The sequence below is a fragment of the Halichoerus grypus genome, chromosome 7 (assembly GCF_964656455.1).
Source record: "Halichoerus grypus chromosome 7, mHalGry1.hap1.1, whole genome shotgun sequence".
Taxonomy (NCBI): domain Eukaryota; kingdom Metazoa; phylum Chordata; class Mammalia; order Carnivora; family Phocidae; genus Halichoerus; species Halichoerus grypus.
Window position 1 is genome coordinate 9,581,650 of NC_135718.1, and position 27,995 is coordinate 9,609,644.

Genomic DNA, 27,995 nt, shown 5'->3' on the forward strand with positions numbered 1-27,995 from the left:
CTCTCGCTTTCATTCTCTTGGATCCACAGCACCCTCGGCCCTGAGTGCTCTCCTCCTGACCTCTTCACTTGATGAGCTCCTACTCATCCTCCTAGATAAGTTCAGCTGTTGCTTTCTCTGGGGAGGCTGAGCAAGTGGTCCTTCCACTGACCGCCCTGTAATTACCCCCATCGGAACTCCTTCTATCGTGTCTTGTGGTCGCCTGTTCACTCATGTGTCCTCTACTCTAGACTGCATTCCACAAAGACAAATTTGGCATTTATTTGTTGCTGGAACCCTAGCATGGGCACCATGCAAGTGCTCAATAAATATCCATTCAATGACTGAATGATGACAAAGATAAGATATCTTTTCATGAACATTATATTCATCCCGTTGAGCACGGACATGAAAAAAAGTTTGAGTCACATATTCACAGCTTGACGACAGTCATCCCAAGAAAGCCAACTGGCCAAAGGACACTTGATGACCACATCTGGTCAGTGTCACTTTTGCCATGCTGTTTTCCAAGGGTTCCAAGAACCCTCGTGACCAGGGTACATGAGGGGGGCTTGGGTGGGGGAAACCATGTCCAGAATAACACTGACCACATGCTGCCCTTTCCAAGTGGAGAGGGTGGCTACTAGTGACTCAGCCCCAGGAAGGCAGTGAGAGCTTGAGGTATTTATCCAACGGGAGTAGTGGACCTGACCCAAGCCAGCCTCAATCCTTCTGGTGGCTTGGGTCACATGTCTAGTAAAAGCTGGCCAAGGTCAGGGGTTCAGACTGTGATCTCAAAATGGAGCAATGAACTTTGGAAACTATGGGCAATGCCCATGAGCTCAACTACCCTCACAAACATCACTGTCATCAGCTGAGCCAGACAACAGAAGTAACCACATTGCCTTCTCCTGGTGTCATGGGTCCTTGCCAAGATATACCATCTATCATGTGGGCTCTGCAGATTCCAAGGGCCAGGTTTATTTTAGGACCATTGGAAAAGTTAATGGAATAAATGGCATCTGTGAATTGTCCTCTTCACTCTGTGGGACTAGACGGCCTGGGATAATGCGGCACATGGGAAAACTGGGAGCATGCTATTAGGCTGGGGACTCGATCTCCCCCGTCATGACCCATGACGGAGAAACTAGAGGGGAAGGGGGGGAAAATTCTCTATGTGTCTCATGGATGGAAGGACTTCCTGCAACAAACCATCAAAGGGCTTTTGGCTTAATACTGGCAAAACTCCAATTTGATGTCCTGCCCCTTGACTTTGAGTTTGGCCATGTGGCTTGCCTTGATGTTAACGGATGTGATGTGGCTGAAAGTTTGGAAAGTACTTGTGCCCCTGGGCTTGCCTCTTGTCCTCTGCCATCGCCAGCACAAGACCATACCCAGGTGAGTCCACCATCTCAGGAGGAGGATGAGAAGAACTGAGCCTGGATCAGCTGACCACCAGGTGCAAGAGTGATCAGCCTTCCCAGAGTGCGTCCTTGCCCCAGCCGGCCTCTGGACCCACAGCATCCTAGCATCACCAAGGAGAGAGGCACCCTGCGTCACTTGTGTGTTGTAGGCAAGGTGCTTGCCGTGTTGCAGGCAACGTGCATTGCCTCGGGGGAAGGTGGTAAAAGGCAGAATGAAAAATGGAGCTGTTGGCTGTCACAGCAGAGGGCTGGCGCACCCCAAAATGAAATCACCAGGACCAATAACTAAAACTGTTGTTCAGGCGAATAAAAGCTCCATTTACAGATCATCTAGTGTTTGCTGGACACAGTGCTAAGCATTTTCAAGGTACGGTCTGATTTAATCCTCAAGATAACTTCTAGAAAGATGCTCTTATCACCATTTCACAGGTGAGGAAACTGAGGCTCAGAGAGGTTAAGCCACTGGCTAAAGGTCACAGAGCTAGTAAATGGAGGAGAAGGAATTCTAACCCTGTCTGACAGGCTACTTTCAATAGCCCTGACAACTGCCACCATCCTTGGGCTTGTGTGCCCCCCCCCCCCCCCCCCCCGCCTCAGGCCACCACCGCCAGCTTAGCTCAGTGATTGCACAGGCCGAGTCCTGGAGACATCTGCTCCTACTGCCCAGGCACCCTCATCAGCTTTCCGGGTCAGTTTGCTTGTATCCCCAGGCCCCACTCCAGTGCCGGCCTCCCCAGCCTGGTCCTACCACACCACCACTAAGGAACACCATGCGTTTTAACCCTAAGACTTCTTCAAGGCCCTAACCAGACAAAACATAAAATAAATATACAATAGAAAATAAATTCAAGATAGTTTAAGGCTAATGCCCCAAACAGCAACTCACAGCACTCAATTTTTCTAAGCTGGGGTCATCCGAGAATTTAGGCGCCAACCGCAGATGGATTTCATTTATCTACAAGCGTGTGTAAGAGAGTCACCTGGGAGGGGGTGGGGGATTGGAGCAGGGCTGGCCAGGGGGTCTAGAAAGGAAAGATGGGCTACTGGCTCAGCAAACCGGGAGCGAGCAGCCCTTCTGCGCCGGGTGCTGCCCACGGGCAGAGGCCACACTCCGGTAGATTGTCCAGCACGCTCACGAGGTAGGTACCGCCAGCCCAGGGGGGCAGTGGCAGCGAGTCAAGTCCAAGGCACCCGGGAAGTGAATTCTTCCTTCTGCAATGGGGTCCAGCTCCATGTCCCAGGAGAGGCCAGAGAGAACTTGCCACAGGGAGAATGCTCCTTATAAGCCAGCTGTTAGAATTCCTTGGGAAAGAAGGAGGAACCAGCTTCTCACACATGGGGAGCCAAATGACTGGGGGAAATATGAATTTGAGAGATAGGGTTGGACTCTAAGCCAGGACTAGCTAAGTTTTCTTTGTCAACAAATCAGTTGATAAACATAACAGAATCTTGTTAGGGTCCAAAGTTCCCAGTATAAAGGAAAAATCGAGAAAAAAAAAAGGGTCAGTCTCTCTCTACATTTTTATCACTCACAGACATCCTCAGGGGAAGTGGTCACACCGAGGCTGTCCATCCCTGAAGGTCGGTCCCAACAGCAGCCCAGATGAGCCCATCCGCCCAGGTAGAGCGGCCCAACCACGGGGTCCTTCCCAGAAATGGGGTCCCCCCCTGGGGCATTCCCGGCCGTGGGCCTTTGATCGCCCTACCTGTCTGGGTTCTTCAAAGCTTCTTCAAAGTCCACGTTCAAAGCCTTGCACATCTGGGAAAGTCCCAGCAGGTCCCCAGAGAAAGGCTCTCTGGGAAAACGCCACCGGTTGGTTGAGCCAACCATTCGGCGTTCCAGCCGAGCTCTGTGCTGCTTGGGAAGCAAAAGAAGGGAGAAAATCCTTTTTTAACCTCAGCCAAATGCCAGGTTTTCCAAAGTGTACAACAGAGAGAAAAGCAAGACACATTTTAAAACGCTGGTTGATGTTCAAACATGGTGAGTATTTCTCAGGAGCCATTCTCCGAAGGCCGATATCGTACTCAGTAGACAGAGGAGTTGAAGGAACAAAGTAATTTGGAGTTTAGGATCTAGGACAGAAGGCGCCAGAGGCAAAAGGTCAGGAAGAAAGATTGTTTCTTTGCGGGTGGTTCTGAAGAACCCACGAGCAGGGACAGGATATTTCAAGAGACTCTTCATTACGTGCTTATCCTCACTTGGGCTTCAGAGAGATACCAAACTGAGAGATCCTAGGTAGGGACTGCTTTTCTCTCTATTGTGGTGAAATACACAAAATGTAACATTCACCATTTTATCCATTTCATCACATACAATTGAGTGGCATTTGGTACATTTACAAAGTTGCACAGCGATCACCACCATCCAGTTCAGAGCATTTTCATTCCCCCAACAGGAAACCTTAAACCCATCAGGCCATCACTCCTAATACCCCTCCCCCCAGCTCCTGACAACCAGCAATCTGCTTCCTGCTTCTAAGGATTTACTATTCCGGATATTTATGTAAATGGAATCAGACAACATGTGGGCTTTTAGGCTTGGCTTCTTTCCCTTGGCATGTTTTCCATGTTCCTCCCTGTGGTAGCACGTATCAGAACTTCATTCCCTGTTAGGGCTGAATAATATTCCACCGTGTGGGGAGACCATGTTTTTTAATCCATTCATCAGTTGATAGACACCTGTGTCTTTTCCACCTCTCGGTGATTATGAAAAATGCTGCTGTGAACGTTTGTGTACAAGTTTCCATTTGAACACCTGTTTTCCATTCTTTTGGGTCTATACCCAGGAATGGACAGCTGGGCCACTGGGCAGGGACTTTTGCTTAGATATTTTCTTGAGGTCGTAGGGCTTTAGCAGTTTCCTTAAGGGAGCAGTAGAATATTCAGCATGGATGTAAGCCTCAGACATGGTGGGTCAAAGAAAGCTAGCCAGGAAAGTGTACCATGACGGACCCACAGGAATGGGTGCGGTTGTTCCTAAGCCAGGCGAGTCACCAGCAGGGTGGTGGGGAGACCAGGGGCCAGGGAATGGAGAATTCAAGGTCAAATCTTGTTATCGCCACTAACGGGTTGTATGGCCTTGGGCAAGTCATTTAACCTTTTGAGCCTTTCTGTCCTCACCTGATGATGGCGAAGGTGATGATGTTAAAATGGTAAGAGGAAGTTTGGGAACCACGCTTTAGTGCCTGGAATATGGCGGGCGATCGAACACTGTGGAATGCGAATCTAGATGCAGTCCTGTGAGTGGTGGGCTCTGACAGCAGGGTCAGCCAATGAAGCCGGGGTCGTGAGTGGTGCACGACCCGTCCCCTGTGCAAGCGTGGTGACAGAGCTGTGAGCAGGTGCTCCTGCTGCCCGCACGCCTGGCCGCCTGTGAACTGCTTTACTCACCGGGTGCAGCATTTTCCTGGACGGTACTGGTGATTACACACAGGGGAGGGGCGAAGAAACACCTGGAAGACAAAAGGGGTAAGGTTTACATTTTCAGAAACTCCCCAGAGGGGCTCTTCAAAACAGCAGATTGGCCTGAAGAGTCTCTATTTTGCTGCCACAAACAGTAATAATGAGTAAACTTCCAGGGTGGGTTATTCATCAAATCTAGAGACTCTCTTCTCTGCTTTTTTTTTTTTTTTTAAAGATTTTATTTATTCATTTATTTGAAAGAGTGAGAGAGAGAAAGCACACGAGAGGGGGGAAGGTCAGAGGGAGAAGCAGACTCCCCGCCGAGCAGGGAGCCCGATGCGGGACTCGATCCCGGGACTCCAGGATCATGACCTGAGCCGAAGGCAGTCGCTTAACCAACTGAGCCACCCAGGCGCCCCTCTTCTCTGCTCTTGGGCTGGAAATGTGGCTCAGAAAGAGCCAATGGGAGATAACCCACCATTCCTCGCCCCTTTGTCGAGGGACAGGCACCGAAGGAGGTCCGTAAGTAGGCTGGGCAGGTCATTTGGTACTTGTGGTGCTCCCCCCACCCCCGCTTCCAGGCCCACCTGCCTCCCCGGCCGGAGCCCCCGCAGCCCCTCCCTACCTAGTGCAGCCAGTGCACGTCACAGGGGTGCCCTCCGTCTCCAGCGGGGATGAAAACACCAGCCGTACTTACGTCTCGAAGCGTCCTCGTGGCCACGGTGCGTTCACAGGAGAAACTTGTTGAACAGAAGCACTCTTGTGGCCTCGGTCTCTGAATGACAGGATCGCTGTGGGCTGCTCGCCTTCTGACTCTGAACCCTGAGAGTGCTCATGACATCTGGGGCTCACCCTTTTCTTCTTAGGGGCCAAGGTGCTTCGGCAGGGGAGCTTGCCCTTGGTTTCCCGATTGTGGGCACCATGGCAACATCAGGAAAAGGTTCTGAGCACTTCCTGTTCCAGGCCTGTCTCAGCACAGCTGGGGACTTTGGGCTCCGTGGGGGACACGTGTCAGCCCTGTGGCCCCGTGGCGCCACGTCTCCTCACAGCACCTGGGGTAACCTGGAAGAGCCGCTAAAAGGGCCTCAGGGAGTGTCCAGCCTCAAGTCCTCAGGCCCCCTTTGTCAAATGAGAAGATTGCGCTGGAAGGTTCTCAGATCCCTGCCAGGGTTGGCATTCTGGGGGTGCTCTATTTCTGGCTCAGCCATTTAGAAATGTTTTGACAAAAATATATAAATAAGAATTGGGGAGTTTTGGGGCGCCTGGGTGGCTCAGCTGTTAAGCGTCTGCTTTCGGCTCAGGTCATGGTCCCAGGGTCCTGGGATCGAGCCCCACATTGGGCTCCCTGCTCCGCGGGAGGCCTGCTTCTCCCTCTCCCACTCCCCCTGCTTATGTTCCCTCTCTCGCTGTGTCTCTCTCTGTTAAATAAATAAATAAAATCTAAAAAAAAAAAAAAAAGAATTGGAGAGTTTTCCGTTATTAAAACTATGCCTGATGATTTATTTTGTGGATAGGTGATTTTTAATCAGCTCCCTCCGGGAATGAAGATCTGACTAAAAGTCAAGAGCTTTCATGCCGGGGGCCATGGTGGAACCTTCCAGGGGCTCAGTGACCTGTTCTGCAAAGCCCAGGCCCCAAACTAGGAGGTGGAGAGCTGGAGACATATCCATCATGCCCGGAATCTTGGTCCATCATTCTTGGACCTCCACCCCCGGGCTCACGGAAATCCCAGCCACAGTAAGAACAGCCAGGAGTCGGTGCAGCTCACGAGACCCAGGACAGGCTTCCCCCAGGCTCTTCATGTGTGGCCCTTCCTGAGTCATATAAACTACAAAGTGAACCAGGAAGGTAAGTGCTCTCCCTACTTGTAACTGAGTCCTAGAAACTATAACACACTCCATAGAGAAGAGGCATCTCTAAATGTCCCTCCCTCCTCACCCTCTGATCTGTGATTCTACCTTTCCTGACACCTACACTCCGCTGGGAGGAGTTTCTGTGGGGGGTGCTCTATGGTGCCCTGCCCATCCCCGCCTCCCCACGGGACCCAACAACCGAACTCAGCCCTTAGGAAGTGCTCAACATACGTCTCTTGACTTGGATCATTGGATGTACCCACCCCTACCCACCTCTCTGCACATGGATGAACATTGTGTGTGTGTGTCTGTGTGTGTCTGTGTGTGTGTGCATACACACGTGTTCATGTATGCGTGTGTGTATCTCTTTCTTGTGGGTCACAATCCCATCTCAACAGATGGACAGGTTCCCGCTTTGCTGCTCTCTTCCCTCCACTCCAAACTTTTCTCAGCTACCTGTCCCTGGAATGTGGGTCCCCATGGAAGGTTTCAATGAAAGAGTTTGAAATACCTTGTCCTGGACCACCTTGTCCATCATGGGCAAGCCCAGGAACACCCTCCAGGCACCAGGTCTGGGGCACAGCTGAGAGCTTGCCCTTGGGCGCTCTCTAGTGGCCACTCGTGGGAAGCATCCCAGGGTGCCATACTCCCTAGTGTCCCTAAGCAGGACCTTGGTCTTGTCCGTGTCTATCACTCCCTATAGGGTCTGGCCTTCAGCTCATCCCCCAAAACCCTCTGTACATACATCCTCCATAGAGCAAGACAGCCAACACAAATAAATGGAAATGGCTCCCAGCTCGTCTCCCTAACGGCCTTTTCCTGGTGGTGCCCAGTGTGTGGGGATATATGCCCCACGGGCTCAGACAAGCCAGACATCCCAAGAGCAAAGGCCTTCTTCAGTGGCCCAGACACCAAACTCCATTGAGCACAGCTCTCAGCCAGAACCACCTTGTACCAAAATCTCCCGTGCCAGTTATAGGGGGATTCTGGTGGGATGTCCATCTTCTTGAACATCCCAGGGATGAGTTGCTTCCCAGCTTCCCAGAGAGCCCATTTCAGCCCAGAAAGTGGGGTACACAGGAAAGAACCCCCAATTCTGACCCTGGTTTTGGCACTGACTAGCTGTGTGTGACCCTGGACATGACCTTCACCTCCCTGAATGGAAAGTAGACCCAGAGACACGGGGCCCTGGCATGTTGGAGGGTCTTGACCTCAGAACCTGAGTGCTGGCTCTAAGGACCCTCATTTTAAAATACTCGGGGCCCAGGACACTGTATGTACATAGCAGGAGGCTCCTGTGAGTGTCCAAATCAGGATTGCCTGGCTCCCGGGGGGTGGGGGGCTGTCTGTGCACCGGGGTCTAGGCTCTTGCTGGGGGGTGGGGTGCAGCCTGTAGATGAGGCCTCTGGCTGAGGAAGTGCATGAGCCAGAAGACCGGAAGGGGCTTCCACCAAGAAGCAGAGGGTGGGTCCTGCCCTTGAACTGCGTCCTATATGGCCAGGAGTGGGGTAGTCTCAGTGCTAAGTGAGGAGCCCTGGCCTGGGACTTGGGTCGGACCCTGGTCCGTCTTGCTGTGTGAGCTCGGGGCAGCCTTCTCTCGGCTCTGGGCTTCAGTTTCTCATCTGCACAACAGAGCTCTAACAAAACAACTCCTCATCTCTGTCCCTGCTCATCCCATTATCCCCAGACTCCCAGGCTGGTACAACCAGGACTGGGGGAGGGGTGGGGTGATGACAAACCGCACTGGCCTAGAGCTTGTCCCATCCACACCTTTAAACAAAGTTGGAGCGTCAAGTTTGTGCTGGGGGTTGGGGATAAAACGGGAGCTCAGTGGAGGAGGAGGACCACCTGTGTGCTGTTTATCCTCATCGCACCTGGAACGTTATTTACGTAGCAATTGCTTTATCGATGAAATAACATTTTGGTATGCTGGTTTATTTCTAATACATATTAAATTAACTGCATAACTATTTTAAAAAGTCCTTTGTGAGCCGCCCCTGAAAATCATCTTTTGTGTACATGCACTTTGCTTTTGGAAGTTTATCTCTGCCCTTAGGAGGCTCGCACGGTCCAGGGGGATGGCCAAGTCAGGAGTGGAGCTCAGTCAGCTCCAGGAATTCACAGGAGGGGCAACCAACTACAGTAAGCATGTATTCTGCTGCTTTGACGTCTTCAGGTCTTGCTGACCTGGGAGGGACTGTCTGTCCCGCTCAGCATTAGCCAGTTCCTAGGGCTAGTAAAGCACCTGCCTATTAGCGAGCTTTCGTTTGCAAACCAGCAAAACCCAGAGCCCATATCCCCATCACTTCTTTTATTGGCTTTCACACCCAGGGCCGCTGTTCCCCGGTCCTGATCACCCCAGGCCCGGGTACCAAACAACTACAGAGAGCCCCTACGGCCCAGAGCCTACTGATGCAAATGATGCAAACTAGCGGACCCTAAGCCTATTTACTCCCGTCACCTGTTCCTTCCCTCCGGAACCACAGTGAAGGCTCTTATCCACATCTTCCCCTTGCTCCCCTGTCTCCTGACCAACCTGGTGCTTCTCTATGTGACCTTGCCTGGCACAGCGTACCCTCTCCTCTGGGGAACTGTGAGTAACCAGCTGTCTTCAACGGCACTTGTCCCCTGTTCCGTGGGCCTCATCATGCCTGAATAATAATAAAACCCACATTTAAAAAAACTGACCCAGGCCTGGGGGTTCAGGGAGGGTTCCTTGGAGGGAGTGACATCAAGAATGAGCCTTCAGGGAGTGGGCGTTAGCTGGGAGACCAGATGATGGGGCAGGGGTGGGTGACCCCAGGAGAGGTGTCGGGACCTACTGAAGAAATGACCATGCATCTCATTGTACCGCAGGGTGGGGATGGGGGAAGGGGCTTTGTCCAGCCCCACCTCTTTGATCTCCAAGTTGTGTTTCCCAGCTCCTAATAAACCCAAAAGATGTGGATTCTCTGTATTCTGCCATTGCGGCTCCAGTCTAGGGGACTCAGGAGCCCGGCCAGGTGCTGCCAGCCTGGGGAGGGGCCACAGGTCCGCCGAGGGAAACACGTGAAGACCAGACAGAGCAGAGCCCCTCACTCACACCCGCCTAACACTGCACCCCGCGGGGGGCCCCACAGCCATTCCCAGCTATTGAACAAAGAGCGGGGTTTTCAGTGTCCTTGAACACAGTAGCAGGGGCAGCCCAGGCTCAAGACAGGGCTGCCAATCAGTCTAAGGACAGAATGGGTGTGAGGACCACGGCGGGCGTGGGGGTCGGGGGGGGGGGCGCACTCCCTTCCCGGTGCCTTCTCTCCCCACCGCTTTCTGCTGGGCTCCCTTATAAAGACCGCTGTCAGCCTGAGGAACGCAAAGGGACTCGCAGTCACTGAAGAGCTGAGGCCCCGTCCTGGGGGCCCCATTTCCCAGCTGAGCGGCCTGGTCAAATCCCCAGGTTTTTAACCTCCCGGGGCCTCTGCTTCCTTCTTGTAAAATAGAAATAAAAATAGCTCCTATTCACCAGATTGTTTCAAGGCCAGAGAGTGCAAACCCCAAGGAAGCCCTGTGGGCCTCAAATGTGAACAGCCTTTTCCTCCTACCTGTGCGCACACCTCCACGCTGCCCTTGTCGGAACACCTTCCCCGCCTTGTTCCATTTGTCCAGTGGGATGTCCTGGAAAGCAGAGAGGCTTTGCTAGAAAACCTGAGCATCCTACCAGGGCCGACAATTAAGTGAAAGAAGCACTGTCAGGGAGCCTGAGCCCGCACTCGGGCCTGTCACCTCTGTCACCTGTCCCACGCACAGCGCTGATCACTTCTCTCCGTGCCTGGAAAGGGTGGGGGCTGGGGTGCTCCTTGCATGGCCTTGGGCCCCTCACATCTCACGTCTAAGGGGCTGAGCCCCAAACTTGAAAGAAAAAGAGGCTTCTTCCACCGAGCCCCCCCATCCCGGTCACAGTGACCACCTCCCTCTTTTCTATCTCCCTCCCCACCCCCTCTGTCTTCAGGAGTAAACTTAGTATCTCAGTCACGTCATCTTTAACTTGAGAGCCCTAAGGAAATGCTGAGCCAGGGGGAAAAAAGAAAGAAAGAAAAAGAAAATGACGTTCGAACTTCAGGATTTCAACTGACTTGGCAAACCGAACTTCTAAGAGCTGCAGAGAATCTCAGGGGTTGTCATGCCAGCTGCTGGGGGAGCTTTGGGTGGGCGGCAGGTGCTTCCTTCTCCTGCCCTTCCCGCTCACTCAGCAAGGCAAAATACCTGAACTAGTCCTTAGCGGCCATCACGTGGGTGAGCATCTGCAAACACGTGAGCTATTCTATAAAGTGAATGCAGGACCAAAAGCAGCTGATCTCAACCCAGAGGGGTTCCCAAGGCCAGGCACTCTGTGGGTAGGTCTAGTGAGGGGGCCTAGCGCGCAGGTGGGCCTGAGGCCAAGGTGGGGCCAGGGCGCCCCAAGCTAGGCCAGGCCAGGCTGACCGGCAGACAGAGTGGCCCAGAGACAGATCTATGCTTCAAAGGTTACATACGGACTATGTGTGCGTATTGAGTGTGTATGGGGGAGGCGGTATATTTTAGTACAACCTTAGTGAAGGCCTATTTGGCAATGGGTGTAACCAACTTTAAAAATGTGTATAAGCTTCAAGGAGAAAAACCGCATGTGATATCCAGGAGCTGGCCTGGCATGCCTGCTAGGCCTTGCTGTTCTCCTGTTGAACACACATAGTTTCGCAGAAAATCGGTGTCAGAATTGGCCACGCTGGGATGGATCAAGAGAAAACAAGACCACCCCAGAGTCAGTCTGAACACACACACAACATGAACATTATCCAAACCACAGAAAGGACCGGATATCCTTCCATCCTGGCTAATGTGTATGAACAACTATTCCTTCTTTACCAATTACAGCTTTGCCTTAGTCTAGATAAGATGTGCTGAGATACCCCACCTGAGACCTGTCTCCGCCCTGAGAGCATCCAACATGGAACAAAGCCCTGCTTCTTTACGTCTTCCCCAGAAGCACCTGACTCAAGCCCAAATCCTATATACCACCTGCCTCCGAACAGTCTCTTACTGCGCTGCCCCACAGCTCCCCCTGGTGGCTGTCCTCCCTCCCTACAACGAGCCCCAAAGCCAGCTTGCTCAACACGGGTGCTCCTGGTGGCCTTTGGCTGGAGTAGTGACAGCATTCACCCAGGTTATCCACTTCAAAAATTCAGCCCAAGGAAAATTCATGTTCATAAATGTATATGCGTAAGGAAACTCAATGCAATGTGCGTGCACAATGACAGCAAACCATCAGACACCACGTAAATGTCCATCAGTGGGCGGCTGCGTAAATGCATTTTGCGACCATGAGACACATGCAGTCATTCGAAATGATGACAAAGAGCCGTATTTATTGATAGAAAAGTTTGCGTCACATGATGGTTACATTATAGCATCACATGAAAAAAGGGTTTACAAAACGGTATGCAGGGGCCCTGCAGAGCTCCAAATAATCCTGCTTTTATAAAGATAAATTAATAAGTATTTCATACACTGAGAAAAAAGTATAGAAAAATAAATATAAAAATATTAACAGTTATCATTTCTTGGTTTGGGGATTATGAGGTTTTTTCCTTACCTGCATCTCTAGACTTTTTAGCAGTGGAAGATTTTTAAAAAAAGATATTTATTTGAGAGAGAGCGTACACATGAGCGGGGTGGGGAGGAGAGGGACAGAGGGAGAGGCAGAGAGAGAGAGAATCTCAAGCAGACTCACTGCTGAGTGTGGGGCTCAATCCCATGACCCTGAGATCAGGATCTGAGCCAAAATCGAGTCGGCCGCTCAACCGAGCCCCCCAGGTGCCCCCGGAAATGTTTTACTTAGGTAATAAGAAACAGAGGAACTTCCAAGAGCTAGGGGCTGGGCTGTCGTGAGAACACAGCTGAGATCACAATCTGGGGTGAGCGTGGAGGAGGGGTCTGGTTTGGACAAATGAGCATTGGGGTGAGGGGACACGGCTGTGCCCCGAGGAGGGGAGACAGGGAGACGGAGCCCAGCAGAGGTGGCTGGGCAGTGGGAGGAGGCCGCCCCCGGGCCTGTCTCAGGGTCCCTGTCAGACATGGGGTTGACGGCGGGACTAGAGGCTGGGACTCTTCCAGAGAGGCGGGCTGGGTCTTTCTCTCTGTGCTGCCTGGGGTATCTGCTCTGTCAGGCGTCGGGGGGTCCTACTTGAGGGGCACAGCCCACAGGCACGGTGGCTGGGCCCGAGGAGGGGCACCCGGAGCTGAGGGCCACTGGGGGCTTGGGGCTGCTTTCCAAGTTCACGCTGCACACCACGCCCCCACAAAAAGGCCTCCATCCCCGAACACCACTAGCTGTGAGCATGCCCTTCTTTGGAAACAGAGTCTTTGTAGATGTAACTGGGAATGTGGAGAGGAGGTCATCCTGGTTTGGGGTGGGCCTGAAATCCAAAGAGCAGTGTCCTTACAAGAGAGGGGAGAGGGAGCTGAGCCCCAGAGGAGACTGGAGGGACGTAGCCGCCAGCCACGGGATGCCAGGGACTGCGGCCACTGTCCAGAGCTGCGAGAGAGGCAAGGAAAAGATTCTGCCTCAGAGCCTCGGCGGGGGGAGCACACCCCACCGACACTCGCATTTGGGACTTCTGGCCCCTGAACTGTGAGAGAAAACATTTCTGTTGTTTTAAGCTGCTGATTATGTGACGTTGTGTCCTAGGAAACAAAGACACCTTCCCACCCTCTCACTGCCCCCCATACGCCCACCGGTCAGCCTGGGGACCCCGAGAAGGTCAGGAGCAGTTAAGGAATCTAATGGCGGGCACGTCCCGATTTCGTCTCCAAAGTGGCCTCACTACCTGACTCCCATGGGTAACCGCTCGCCCGGGCCTGGTCCTTTAGAGGGAACTGGGCAATGTTTCCAGGTTGACGGTCATATGCTAAGGAACATACAGGAAGAGGGACAGCCTGCTACTTCCTCGAGCCAGTAAAGGGAAATAGATGTTTGCGTCAAAACTCAGAGAGGCTTTGTAAAACCAAAATCTACGGTAATTCGAAACACTCCATCATTTAAATAGCCAGTCCATCCTTCTCATTAGCTTCCATCTTACAAACAGCTTACGAACGGTTTCCACGATAACGAAGGAAATGTTCTTTAAATCCATGGACAGAGAAGGGAGCCAGAGAAGAGTGAAGGGCCAGATCTGAAACGATTTTAACAAAGGCCAGAAAAGACTCAACCCTTCCCAGAAAATAAATCAGAGCCACACGTATTGCCAAGATCCAAAGAAAAAAATTTATTTACAATAGAGAATTTTATTCGAAACATGCATTTTTTTTTAAAACAAATCAGCAAATGCAGATCAAGTTTACACTCCTTAAGGCAAGAGTCCCTGTGCAAGCTATACATGTTCATATTAAATCCAAAAGCCGCTCACCCTGGGAACTCATGTACAAAGGGCAAGGCCAAGGTCAGCGATTTGTCTTCTATTAGAGAATCAGACAATCTCCCTGATACAGGAACTGAGGTCACCTTGCTATGAATTTATACTAAGAAAATGCAAACCAATAGCAAGAAATTCTGATAGTCTCCTTTAGTACTGCATACAATCAAATCAACGTTATTTAGAAAGGAAATACAGTAGTGCATACGAAAAAGTGAAAACAGAACCTGTCCACGTAACCGGAAGGACAGCAGTGAGCCGACGGTCATATTGCACGCAATGGTCAAGTCCAAACATTTGGTTCAAAGTTAGCTTTTCCCCATTTTGGCAATCAGTTCATCACAAATCTTGGTGAGTTCTTCTATCTCTTTATTCTGAAAGTGAAGACAAAAAAAAAAAAAGGTTGCTGAAATCTCCTGGCTGTTGGAAATCAAGCCAATCAGAATGATCTTTGGGCTTTTCAGGGGTGTGGGGCCCTCCAGGTTTCTGGGTCCCCCTGAAATTATCTAATGCAGTAAGAGAAACGACATGGAGACATATAATGTTAAGTACATACCCCAGCTCTAACCGTGACCTTGAGCAAGTTACACAACCTTTCTGAGCCTTGCTGTCCTTCTCTCTACAATGTGGATGACAGCATCTCTCTGAGAATGGAATGCAGTCAGAACGTAAAGCTCCCTAACACAGTGACCGGCATAGAGTAGAGGCTTGACTAGTATGGGTTCACTTTCTTTTATTTGCCTCTGAAGGATGTGGACACAAAAGATGGTCTGGGGTGAGCTCCTGGGTGGTCTGTTTGAGAAATGCCACCAGGAGGGGTTAAGCAATTCTACTTGAATAGGGTCGCTAGCATTATTTAGAGGTGCTGTGGACACGAGGAGTCGAGGAGAGAGGCAGGGGTAGACGCAAGCTGGCTTCAGATGCTCCTCGCACCACGCCCTGCCCGTGCTGGGAAGCAAGGGAAGCCAACCACATGCTCACACCAACGATCAGACAACACCATCCACGCTCTACGTGTGGGGATCCAACGGGATGAGTCCAAGGGCAGGTGAGGCTTTGCTCTGATGCAGATCTGCTTCAACAGCCAATGTCGAACAGCCCTCTCCAAGGGGGCTAGATCTTTCTGGTATCCCAGGAACATACTGCAGCCAGTTTTCTGAGGTCCCCATGGAAGGTGAGTCTTAACCACAAGGCTCTCCCCTGAGACTGTAACGGGGCCCTTCCTTGGAAATCGTGGAAACCTCCTGAGACACGGTCCCGCCCGGAGCCACGTGTCCTGTGTTTCCAGGCTGGGCTCCGGGCGCCACCCGTGACTGTGTCCATATTGGGAAGAGTCGGGAAGAGTCGAGAGGTCCTCAATAGAAGAGAAACGCAGCCCTCACTGCAGTCCAGCCACCAGCCCCCACTAGGAGAGAATCACCTGGAACAGCACCTCGGCTTACCCCCTTCTAGAGTTTCCAGCTCTGAGAGGCTCGATTCTGAGAGGCACCGAAACGTCTGTTGGAAGACGATGTTCTGTGGGAACGTGGCTCTAACCTTGAATCCTGGAAGGATCCTTGCCACAACGGCGTCTGCTGGGGCCGCGGATGGCGACTTTCCATCTTCCCGTGTGCCAGTCACCGTGCCCAACATGCCCCTGGCACTGGCCCCGCTAGGTTCTCACACCAGTCCCTCCGGGGGAGCCACTGATATTTGCACTTTCCAGTGGGTAACCGAGGCTCAGAGAGGTTAAGTGTTGTGCTTAATTTAAGGTCACGCAGCTGGTCAGACGCCGGAAGCCCGGAGAATTCAGGCTGGCCTGGCCCCAGATGGCTTTGCTGTTTTACTTATTAAACATAATGTTCGGCGACTGACCGCTGAGAGGCAGTAGCAGACCCACTCCCTATAGATTCCTGTAGGTTCTCCAAGCTCCATCTTGGCACCAGCAACCCACTGTCTAGCACTCGGCCATCGTGCAGCTCAGCTCACTGGGTTTCCAGCGCCTCCGATTAAGAAGGGCCTGGTGGGGGGAGGTCATGCTTCTGAATCTCTTTAAAACAGAGACCGACCCCTCCGTATCACTCAGAGTCCTTTAGGGGAGAACGTGTGTGATGAACCCATTCCTCCTCGGTTTTAGTTTAAGACTGAATTATGTTTATAGATCTGTTTGTATCTTTTCTGTTCTCCAAAACTGGGCAGGCCACCTAGCCTTCTTCTTTGTCTTTCAGTTTGCCAGAATACGTAGCATCACCTTCATCTGGCAAGTGGAAGAGTCTGAACAGGCCAGGTTGCCTAGAAAACACCTATCCCGACTCTGGTTTTACCTCTATTACTTGAGCTAACACCATGATGCAGTTCAAACACCATCAAAGCCTGAGGGAAATAGAAGGGAACCAATATATTGCTACATTTCTCACCTGGAAACATTCGATGCACAACTGCCTTCCTGCCCGAAATGATGGGGGAATGTGGTCCTTACTTTAAATGAATATTCCACTTCTCAAGAGTCACCAAATATGCTACACATGGATTATCAATATTCAAAGAATAAAAATAAACACCCGCTCCAGACGAGCAATGCAGTACCACTCAATAAATATCGATGGGACGAGCAAATGCTTGCGTTTGACGCCTCGGACTCTGGGCTCTCTGCTAGGAACAAGGAGCAGAGCCTGGAATATTGAGGCAGTTGAAGAGATTTGGCATATCTGGGCCAGTCCCGCCTCTTCGCTTCTTTCCCTTTTGAGGGACTCTTCCAAATCTTCAGGTTTCAACCTCCAACATGACAAACCTATACAACCTGAGGGCAAGTGTGAGGCTTGCTCAGGGTCATAATGGATGGCGGGGAGTGGGTGGGGGGGGGGGGAGAACCTGAGGCTCCTGAGTCCCAGGGCTCTGTCCCTGACATCATTTAGGTGAAGAGAGAGGTAGTATGTGCCCATTGCTTGGCCCAGACCCACCTCGGACCCATAGCCAGCCCCCCTGGAACCTGGCTGGGTATGGGCACAGGAAAGGGGTCAATCAGAGGCCACTGGGTGCTTTTGGGTCAGCAGACCATTTGGGAGACAAGCTGGACTTCAGATGCCATCTACCCATTAAGGACACACCCCACCCCCCCATGACTGCCCTTTAAGGCCCAAATGCATGAGAAGTGATGCTACCCCACAACACTGGGCTCTCTGATAACCATCCAAGGGACTCCTAAGGCTCAGTAAATCAACCAGAATGGGGTTGCTGTCTGGGAACTCCCTTTCTAGAGACACACCTAAGGAAGGGAGCTGTGTGGCACTCACTTACCCAGATTCAGACTCATATGACACCCCTGGGTGGAAGGGTTTTCCTGTCTGGATACCCAGGGAGAAGGTATGTATGGTAGACTGGGCGCTAGACCAGAAATCAGGACAAGCTGAGGGACCTCAGGAGGGTTCCCCCATCCATGGACGCAGGAGAGCATCTGGGGCCCTTTTAACCCCAACATGGCCTGGTGATTACCCCACTCCCTCACCAGTAAAGCACGCTGGATATGGGGTAAGGTACTCTGCCTGGCACACTGTAGATACTTGGTAAATATGTGACAGATGAATGTTGACAAGGAATGAAAAGCAGCAATAAACATGGAGCAGACAGCAATTCCAGGAAAGGCAAGAAGGGGGACAGTCTCGGGGCGAGCATTACACTGGATCTTCCAGAGGGAGAGCAAGCATATGCTCACAAGGTCTAAACCTGTCCCGGGAGCTGCAGGGAGCACAGAGAAGCCCGGCCTCTGGGTCCGGCCAGCCCCACCCCGTGGAGGCCCCCCGCCCTCGGCTCTTACCTTCTGCTCCAGCGTCCTCTCCAAAGCGTCCACACGAAGCTGCTCCTTCCGCAGACTGGCCTGGTAGGCAGCCTGCTCCTGCTGAGCCTTGCCTCGGACCTGCGCGATCTCGGCGTTGGCCCTGTGGAAACAGCGGGGGGAGGGGATGCTCAGGAACGGTCACCCTTCCCCATAGACCCCTCCCACCTTCGTCCTCCCAGCTCTGGGCAGCAGGAGCCCATGAGAACGCCCCACCCCTAGCTCCCATTCCCGTGATGCCGCGGTGCTTTGAGTGGGTGCCCTGGAAACTGCAATGTGTGTCCTTCACTTATCAAAATGCTCAAGAGTACACTATTATCACAAGCCACACTGAAAAAACACAAGTGGATTACCCGCCCTCCCCAAGCCAGTGTGAGCAGTGCCACTGGAGAGCCCGGCCTGCCTTGGCGGGGTGCTGAGAGGCCTCCGGGAGCGGACCCGAGGCCGCGTTACCTGTCCAGCTTCTCCTCCGCGTGCACCTTCAGGGCCTGGTACCTCTGCTCCTCTTTCTTCACCCGGGACAGGTACTCCTGTGCACACTTCTTCAGCACCTCTTCATTCTGATGTGACAGAGGACAGAGGTCACGCCCACAGAAGAAATGCCCCGGGTGCTGGGAACCCCGAGAACTCCCTGATGCTGCTGGAACCCTGGACCGCCAAGTCCAGGTCCCTATGATCTCTCCCAACCTGCTCCAGCTTTCCCCACCCACCCTGTCCAGCGTCCCGCTCTGCCGACACGAACATACCTTGCGGAAACCCTCAAGGACCTCCTTCATCTTCTCATATCTCCTGAAGAGATCGGCCAGAGATTTCTCCACGGAGTTCAGGTCGGCCAGAGCTTGCTCCTTCTCTAGGACCAGCTGCTGGACGGTCTGGTGGGAGACGGACTTCTCCCTCTGCTCATCCTCTGGCAAGAGACACAAGGATCCAGACGATGGGGCCGGGGGATCCCAACCCGGTCTCAGGGGCAGCTGGGGCCTCAGATGCAACTCAGCCTGAGTATAGGGCATCCCAGACTCTGTTTCTAAAGGAACAACACCCACGGGCCCAGCATCCCGGACCTGGGCCTTTGCAGTGTGAGATGGGACGGAAACTAGCCACTGTCCTTGAACCTGATCGATGCAGACCCTTAAAAATCCACATTCAAGGCCCCAGTGATTCTATTCGGTTGACGACAGCAAACAGATCCATAAGGTGGAAAAAAATCACCACTGAATTTTGTGTTGAGCGAGATTACAAGGTTCAGTAGTCTGGGCTCTGAGGAACAGGCCTTTCTATGTGTTATCAAAACAAAGAGATGGTTATCGGAAAAAAAAAAGATTTCCTCATCGCTTAAAACATCCCAGGAACCAAAGCCCACATCACCCTCAGCCCTGAAACTCCGCTTTGCACAGAAACGGACATTTCCTTTGATACAGCAAATGTCTTAACTCTGAGAAAAATGGAGCTCTTTCTGGCAAAGTGAGTTTCTCAGTTAGGTACAAAAGAATTAATTCTGGCCCAGTTCAGAGTGGCTGATCCTAGTAAAAGGAACGGCTCCGTCCTCGACCCCACCCCTCGGGGCCACCACCCGCTAACACTCTCCCCCAAACAGCTTGCAAACCATCTCGTATTTATGGGAAAGGCTTTCTCTGACCACTCCGCATAAAAGCCCCTCACCCACACGGCGCTATCTTTTGTGTGCTGGCCCGTTGGTCGCCCGTCTGGGTGGGCGAGGAACCTTTTGTTCCCATCTGTTTGGACCTCTGGTGACAACAGAGAGTGGAGGGAGGAGAAGCCCCCTCTCAGAACTCTTGGGGGAAGGAGCTCTGCAGAGCTGTCCTCCCCTCAGCCCCAGGTCACCTGGGCGGGGGTCCTGATGCCCAGGACTACCTCCAAGGGCTGGCCGCCGTAGGGTGGATGGCTCTGGAAACGATGAGACGAAACAACAACCAGCGTGCACCGAGCTCTTCCACGTGTCAGGCGCCCTGCTCACTGTTCTATTCATTTAATGCTCCTAAGCCAGCACCCGGCCGCCAAACTAAACTTCCTTAAGTCCAAACTGGGTCACCGGGCTCTAGCTCAGAGCCCCCCGGGGTCCTCCCTGTGCACTGGGAATGAAATCCGAACTCCCTCCCCACCTGCCCCAGCTACACGGGCTGGCACACCCTGGGCGGTCCTGCCCCAGGGCTCCGTGGCCCCAGAGCTCACTCACTCAGGTCCCTGACACCAGGCCACCTCCCCAGAGGTGCCTTCCTGAGCACCTACGGGGAACGCCTCCTCCCTACTCTCCAGTCCATTCCCTTGCCAGCGACAGCCAGACGTGCAAGCGCCCGTGTGTCTGCCGGCTGTCTGCCCAGAACGCACACTGCAGGAGTCTGTTTTGTCCACTTCTCTATCCCAGGGCCCAGCACAGTGCCTGAGTCACAGGATGCCCCAACACATCCGTGCTGGGAATGAGCGAGGGGAGCCTGGCCCCGGAGCCCGATCCAAACCCAGAGCCGCGCTCATGACCATGCCTCTCCACCGGCTTCTTAATAATAGACCTGGGAGCTCCCTTAAAATCAGGGGGAGGCTGGGGATGAAGGAGGGCACTTGTGATGAGCACCGGCTATTGCACCCAAGTGTTGAATCACTATCTTGTACACCCGAAACTAGTATCACACTGTTAACTGACTGGAATTTAAATAAAAACTCAAAAAAAAAAAAAAGGGCAGGGGGATGCTGCTTTGGGTTCTTTCCCTTAGGTTCCGGGTAGATAGGCATCTTCCTGTGTCCTGCAGTTAGGCCTATTTTGCCGTGTGCTGTGCAGGGAAGCGCCCAGGGACGGGGAGGGGGGCACATCCTGGGTTTTAGCTCCAGCTGTGAGATAAACGTACTCAAAAGTCCCGACTCTCAGGGGCCCGGGGCCTCATCTCCAAAACGAAAGGGTTGTCACACCCGAGTGCACACCCAAATGAGGGGGGCTTGCCTGAACACAGGCTGCAGTGTCCCCATCCCCACCAGTGGTTCTGGTCTGGCAGGTCTGCGAGGCTCTGCATCTATGCCAAGTTTCCCGATGACACTGAGGCGGCAGGTCCAGGGGCCACGCTTGGAGAGCCGCAGGCCTGGAAGATGCCTGATGTACGTCCAGCCCTGCCTCTCGGAGCTCCCGCTACCAGGGCAGAGGTGAAGGGCCCAGGAGCCAGACCCTGACTGCTCAGGTTCCGTCCTGGCTCTGACACGTCCCAGCCCGGCCACCCTGGGCAGGGTTTTTAACCTCCGTGAGTCTCAGCCTCCTGAGCTGAAAGACGGGCTCACGGTATTTATCTCATGGTATTTGGGGAAAGATTAAATGAAAATGTACATAAAGCCTTTGACACACAGTAAGAACCCAGGATCACTGACCCATTATTGACAGCATCACCAGCTCCCCCAAATTAGCGTGATGTTGCGTCACAGTGACTTACAAAGGGGGAGCTTTTTAACATACAGGGAGAACCAAACTGCCAGCAGCCGGCTTGCTACACCTAGATTCCCAAAAGGAAAGCCGCTTCAAAGCTTCACCAGTAACCCAACGCTTATTTTTACTCTTTGAGTTTTAGCTGCTTCCTTAGTCCTCAGCACACTGCACAATGCACATTCCAGGCTGATCTGAGACCATGTATACATTTCACTTGGCTCGTAAAGAGCCATTTATCAAACGGAGTCCATCTCATTTCCTGGATCTGAGACTTAGCCGGTCTCAGGTTTCCTGTCCTCCCCATAAACGCTTGTAAAAATAGAATTTCCCGGTTCCCAGGAGACCGAGGAGGTGCGAATGCATCGCCAATCTTTTTGTAAATTACAAATGCACTCAGGTTCTTCAAATCAGGAAATCAGCCCCAAACTCAAAAGGCTCTAGCCTCAACCACAAAACAGTACCCCTGGAGAGGTTTCTGGCTTCTTCAAGCAAAACATTATTAAACCATGTGGGGGGATAGGGGGTGGGGATGGGGGGGGTGGGGGAGAAATGCAGCAAATACACAACAGCAAAAGTAACAAAAACAGAAACAAACAAACCAACACTGGTTGCGATGGGCAAGTGTTAAATTAGGTGAAAAGCATTTACTTACCAGGCTTGCCTGTTTGTTTTGCAAGCAAAGGGCAAGAAGCAACAGAAAATGGAAGCAAAACAGATAATCAGAGCAGTTGTTAGGAAAGCAGGAAAAAAAAAAATCAATTGCAACAACCTGGAATGCAAAAAGCACAGAGGTCTCTTTTTGTTCTGAATCCTAAATAGTCAATATTTGAGCTCGGTTTTAGTAACATGGCACGAAAACGGACAATAATGGCAGGACAGATGTCGGGCTGGCGTGGAACATTTGTGAGGGTTATACGGAAGCCAGAGAGCGGGGCGGGAGCCAGGAGGAGCTCGTGTAGGTCGGGTGGAACCTGGTTTTAACTTCAAAACACTACTGATGTTCATTCTGCCCCGGACTGCCAAGCTCCTGGGGCCTGAGTTTTCCCTCCCACCAGGGATGCTGGTGAGGTGGGCGAAAACCAGAAGAGAGACAGGAGACCCAGATGAGCCATGTGGGTATGCTTCCACTCACGGCCTGCCCAGAAAGGAGGCAGGTGCCACCCACAGCGACAGTAAGTCCCAGCTGTGCCTCAGCCCCATGCTGCCTTTTTACAAGGTGACGAGGACCTCGAAACCCGCAGCAGCCCTCATCCACATGCCCTCCAGTAGTGACTGATGGGATGACAGCCACAGATGTGCCACCTGAGGGACAAGGTCTGAGAAGTGGCTGATGCAGAAGACACTGAAGGTGCATGAGGATGGGGAACCAGGGGCGGACGTGCTCTGTCACACCTCTCCGGAATGACAGTGCCACTCGCCACTCAGGACGCTGGAGGGGTCTCAGGAGCTGCCGGGAGTGCTCAAACACCCCCAAACAGGAAAAGGCTCGGAGGGGTGAGGTCACAGCTCTTGAAGAGAGGAATCCGCAGGCCAAACATACCAGGTCTCCCCAGGGGAGGGGCTGGGGTGCTGGGGGTGGGCGTGCGTAGCCAGAACCCCTGGAGTCAGGGTTCCACGCACTCAGCTTGCCTAGAGTTGAAATGTACTTCTAACTACTCTCACCTGCAAATATGCCGCGAGGAAATCAGAGTTGAATCATCTTTTCTGTCCAACAGGGACAGACCACTTAAGGCAGGCAGACAGAGCCTACTCTTCGGTTTTTAAGAGGGAATGTCTGCTTGTATCAAAACTGTCAGCTGAGTGCTAACAGATGGTTCTGGACAGCCTTCTCGCAGGGGCAAAGCTCGTGCCCTTTTACCCCCATCTCAACTTTGGCCCAAATGTCATCACCAAGAGCAAAAATAACAGCGAAGAACTCTGAGACGCAGAAGGATCTTTCCAGATGAGCCACTGTAGGTCTGAGGTGCATTTTCACAACCCGAGACTCCAGGAGGCCAAAAGGTTGTGCTCAGAGTGCCAAACGCTGTATACTGGAAGACATAAATCCTTCTTCCTGACTACTTTTACAGCAGTTTCAGTTCCAAGAGTTTCGTTTTTTTATCTCATCCATATGTATTCATAAATTCTGATACCAATTTAATAAAGTAGTTTCATTTGATAGAAAGCATATACCATGAGCTGATCCTTAGAAACACCCCAAATGGGCTTTCCCTGAGATCTGGGAGAAATGGCCTTTATTAAAATACATCAAAATTAGAGCTCCTTTGAATAGAAAGCACTCAGTTGTTGGCCTCTTCGCCATTCCCAAGCCTGCTCTCGTATTTATTTTGGGACAAGCCAGAGGTGTGGGGTGACTCGGATCCAAATGTTTGAGAGAGAGGAGTCATCTGTTAACCCAGCCTCCAGCTTCGACACAGAAACTGGTTTGCGGTGAGCTGGGATTTTTTACTCCATACGTCCTTAGGAGTAAAAGTTTCTTTTAAAACTAGTATCACGGACCTAAGCAGCAAGTTAAATAAAGAGATTCCTCCCTGCCACTCCCCACCAAGTCATAACATCATTTTTGAATGGTGATCATCAGTGTAAAAACAGGCTTGGAACTTCTGCAGGATCTTTTCTCATTATTATTATTTTTTTAAAGAGTCAGGTGGGTATCGGTTGTGACTTGAGGTCACCTTTTACTGCAGGCCAAAGCAGCGTCAGTACTCGCTGCCAGGGACTCCGGGTTAAGATGGATTCTGAGTCTGTGGCCATCTCCGTGAGATCAGGTAAATCGCAGGAGGGAGGGGAGAGGTGGGGCGGGCAGCAGCACTGCCACGGGTCCCACTATCCTTGCCCGAGAACCCTGCGTAAGGTTGAGGATTTTGTCACTTGAGTCTAAGTTAGAGTTTAGGGATTTGATTCTTAGTGTCTCCCATGAGCAAAAACTCCCCCAAACATCCTAGGAACTGACCTAAGTGTCCTTCCCCATGAGGTGGGCAGTCCTGGCTCAATGGTGGCCTTGGAGGTAACCGCCATGGCTTCCCACAGGCACAAATAATGCTAAGGGACATGCTCACGTGTGTTTCCAGGAGGCCCCCAGACTCACATTCTGGGATGCTTTGCTCTCTCCCTCAAGGACTTCGTGCTCTAAGAGGGGCCTAAGACGAACACACGCTGAGAGTCTATCTTCAGAGCCCTCCCAGTGAGTCAGAAGCCTCGGGGAGGCCTGAGCCCACCCATCATGACACCCACCTATCATCTGAGCGATGGTCTTCTCATACTCCGCCACTATTTTCCTGTAAGAGAAGCAAAAACATGTTGGAACCGTGACAATAGGACGGTTTCTCCTTGGTACTGGGGCCCATGTGCTGGACATCAGCAGCCTGACCGAGACACTGGAGGACAAGTCTTATTTCTTGGTCATAGTTGGCTCACCCCTCTAGGTTTACCTCCAACCTCAACCCTCTTCTTGCACATCCAAGGAGGTTCATTTTCCTAGTACAGCATTGGTGGTTCAGTGGTAGAATTCTCGCCTGCCAGTTTCCTAGTGCAGGACTCTGACCACACCATGCCCCTGTGCAAAACCTTCCACGTGTCCCCACTGCCCACTGAGAAGAAAAATAAGACCAAATCTTCAGCCTGACAATCCAAGCCCTCCACACCCTAAGCCTGATCACTCTCATCAAGCTTACCTCCTTCCCCACCATCACGAACCAAGTGGTTCAATGAGAACAAATGAGTTTTTGTTGGCTCTGGGGTTTCTCACCTCCATGTCCTTCCCTGCCCTATTTCCACCTCTCATTGTCTTAGCTGCTTCTCAAGGTCCAATTCAAATGCTATCTCCTCCAGGAAGCCTTCCCTGATTTCTCCTCTGAACTTCATGACATTTTATCTGAATTTTCTAAAATGTCTCACACGTATGGCGTCATAGTACGTGAGTAGAGGCAGCTCCTTAAGGCCCAGGGGCCACTACTTAGTCACCTGTGTTGGAGGCGGGGACATGGGGAACAGTAACACTTGTTGGATAGCTTCAACCAAACCGTGGCTACACAAAAGCACTAAGATCCCTTCTTTATAAGACTGCCTCACTGCTGCCCCCGGGTGGAAAGACCCAGGGAGTGAAGAAGCCCTCCTTCCATAGTCAACCTTCTGGAAGGAAACTCTCAACAAAGACTCAAGGGTTTCACTTACATTAACCAATAGTTAGTTATTCTCCACAAGAGAACCAAGAACTGCTAACCACCAATGGAGTCAAGACCCTGATTACAGCTGGTCCCACACATTGGGGGCTCAGCTTACTCCCTGGTATGGTGAGGATTTCCCTAGACCCTGTGTAGGATCATGGGGGAATTAGATGAGGTTAAATAGGCCAGTGAAAGCAGAAGGCACTCTGCAAAGTCTAAAGCCTCACAGCTGCTGGGTGTCTATCACTGACCTTCTTGACCTTGGCCCCAAGGAGAGTGCCTCACTCAAGGGCCAACCCACAACAAAAAAGGTGACCACACCATGAGTCCACCTGGGTTCTTTCTGAATCCTACACAGAAGCAATTTGTGTTTTCTGTAATTAATCAATACCTCCTTGTATCCCTGAATCCCAAAACAGCAATGGACCTTTGGGGCTGCACCGTCTAAACCCATCACTGCCAAGGACAGAGGCGGGGCCACAGCAGGTAAGGGACGTGTCCTTGCAGCGGTGTGGGGAGACCTGTGGTCCAAAGCTGCTTCGATGGCACTATATTTGCATCTCGTCCTCACAGCGACCCCAAGGGGTGGTGCCCTGAGGGTCCCCAGAATTGCTGATGGGGATACTGAGGCATGTGGTCATCCAGAACCTTTCTAGGATCTACAAAGTGGCAGAGCTAGGATTCGAATCCAGACATACGCCTGTGGAACCTTCTCAGACCCCTTATGCCTTACTGCCCGGAGGCGCTGAGGTCCACCCTCTTCCACAGATGAGGCCAGTCAGACAGAGCTAAGGAACAGGCCCACAGCAGCTAGGAAGCTGAGCCCGATTTTTACCTGGCCAGGTCTGGCTCCAGAGGTGGACATGTGGGCCTTCAAACACGAGTGCAGCTGTGCCAGTTGGTGACCCCTGAGTCCTACCATACTGGTTAGTAAACAGCACCCGCTGAAGCCCCCGGGGGAGCCCCCAGAGATGGAACTTCTAGCCTTCCCAGCATGCCCCGCTTTCATGTTCAGGGCAGGCAAAAAATTACAGCCATGCTGCTCCCTCCTCCACTCCCCTACCAAAAACAAAACAAAACAAAACAAAACAAAAACAGAGAGAGAGAGAGAGAGACCAAAGAAAGAGATTTTCAAATGATGCCACCACAGGGCCTCAGTGTCAATGTGAACAGCACACTGGGATTCACCTCCAGAAGTGGTCACAAAAAACATCAGGAGGAAGAAGGAACTAAGGAGAATTTTCAGGAAGATACTATTTGACCTAGAAAGCAGGGGATAGGATTACCTAAATCATTTGCTCACTACCTAAAACGGTAGCCACGAAGGCAGCCGATTCTGATAATTAACCAGCAGCTGCCATTGCAATTAAGTGCGCTGTAAATGTACTAATTCTTCAACCAATTTTTAAAAATTCATCTATTCCCTACTTTCACACTTTGAGACTTAAAAATGAAGCAAGACTATCAGAGATTTTCTGCATCGCACCAGATCTTCCGTCTTGTGAAAACGGTCGCGCTCTAACTCCTATCTTCCCTCGCAACTGGAAAACCCACGTGTCAGTTCAGCTCGGCTGCAGAAAGGCAGGTGTGTGGAGAAAATGCACTGTGCCCCCAGGAGCCGTTCTCAGACTGGCGGTGGCAGCAGCCAGACCCTGGGATGGCCAGAGCCAAGGTTTGGGCCAAAGTTTCTTTAAAAACGCCACCTGCAATACAGTTTTTAAGATCACAACCCAAGGGTAAGTTCTAGCCCCAGAGATGGCTTCTTAGCTTCTAAGATGATGATGAATCATGAAGGAAAATAAAGGGCCAAAGGTGCATCAGACGGGACGAGGGAGGGAGGCCCCTGGGCACCATGGAAAGAGTTTGGGCTTTGGAATCAGAAAAGTAGATTCAAATTCACATTCTTCTAACTAGAAGCTCCAGGACCTTGGGCAAGTCACCTAAGCCCTCTGAGCCTTCCACTGTCAGATGGGGCTGATGATCCCTGCTTGAGGGCTGTGGGGGAGAAACAGAGACTGAGTGTCTCCAGCCGGGAGCACAGCACGTGGCACATGGTAACCACGTGGTGGTTACTATACTTCTGTTACAGATGCAGCAAATGGAAATAAACCATTCAGACAAAATTCCGGAGATAACCTGTTTATCCGTGGAGACTGCTAAAGTTCATAACATTAGAACTGTACAAGGACTATTTATTAAATGTTACACAATGAGGTCAAGTTGTATAAAAATCTGTCCAAAATTTGCTAAGTTAAGGGTGCCTGGGTGGCGCAGTCGGTTGAGCGTCCAACTCTTGGGTTTCGGCTCAGGTGGTAATCTCAGAATCGTGAGATCAAGCCACGAGTCGGGCTCCACACTCAGCGGGGAGTCCGCTGGAGATTCTCTCTCCCTCTCCCTTTGCCCCTCCCAATTGTGCTCTCTCTCTAAGTAAAGAAATCTTAAAAAAAAAAAAAAAAAGATGTGCTAAGTTAAAAAAAAAAAAGTGTAGAATAACGTACATTTCCACTCTCCACTT

The 27,995-nt window shown here is 51.7% G+C and overlaps 2 protein-coding genes across 15 annotated transcripts in view; both read right to left on the bottom strand.

Annotated features, from left to right (window-relative positions):
• BTBD16 (BTB domain containing 16) overlaps nucleotides 1-7,193 on the bottom strand; it is a 42,985-nt gene extending 35,792 nt beyond the window's left edge. Inside the window, exons 1-4 of the mRNA XM_078076905.1 lie at nucleotides 7,170-7,193; nucleotides 4,794-4,855; nucleotides 4,524-4,613; nucleotides 3,110-3,289 (exon numbers count right to left, since the gene is read on the bottom strand). Of these exons, the coding sequence (XP_077933031.1) occupies nucleotides 3,110-3,289; nucleotides 4,524-4,613; nucleotides 4,794-4,855; nucleotides 7,170-7,193 (356 nt within the window). The remainder of the gene's footprint in view (nucleotides 1-3,109; nucleotides 3,290-4,523; nucleotides 4,614-4,793; nucleotides 4,856-7,169) is intronic.
• Nucleotides 7,194-13,915: 6,722 nt separating this feature from the next.
• TACC2 (transforming acidic coiled-coil containing protein 2) overlaps nucleotides 13,916-27,995 on the bottom strand; it is a 184,966-nt gene continuing 170,886 nt past the window's right edge. For all 14 annotated transcript variants that reach the window (XM_078077030.1, XM_078077029.1, XM_078077034.1 and 11 more), the window contains 5 exons: nucleotides 24,549-24,592; nucleotides 18,640-18,800; nucleotides 18,347-18,453; nucleotides 17,876-17,996; nucleotides 13,916-14,456 (listed from right to left, as the gene is read on the bottom strand). In XM_078077030.1, coding sequence (XP_077933156.1) covers nucleotides 14,391-14,456; nucleotides 17,876-17,996; nucleotides 18,347-18,453; nucleotides 18,640-18,800; nucleotides 24,549-24,592 — 499 coding nt within the window. In that variant the 3' untranslated portion in view covers nucleotides 13,916-14,390. The remainder of the gene's footprint in view (nucleotides 14,457-17,875; nucleotides 17,997-18,346; nucleotides 18,454-18,639; nucleotides 18,801-24,548; nucleotides 24,593-27,995) is intronic.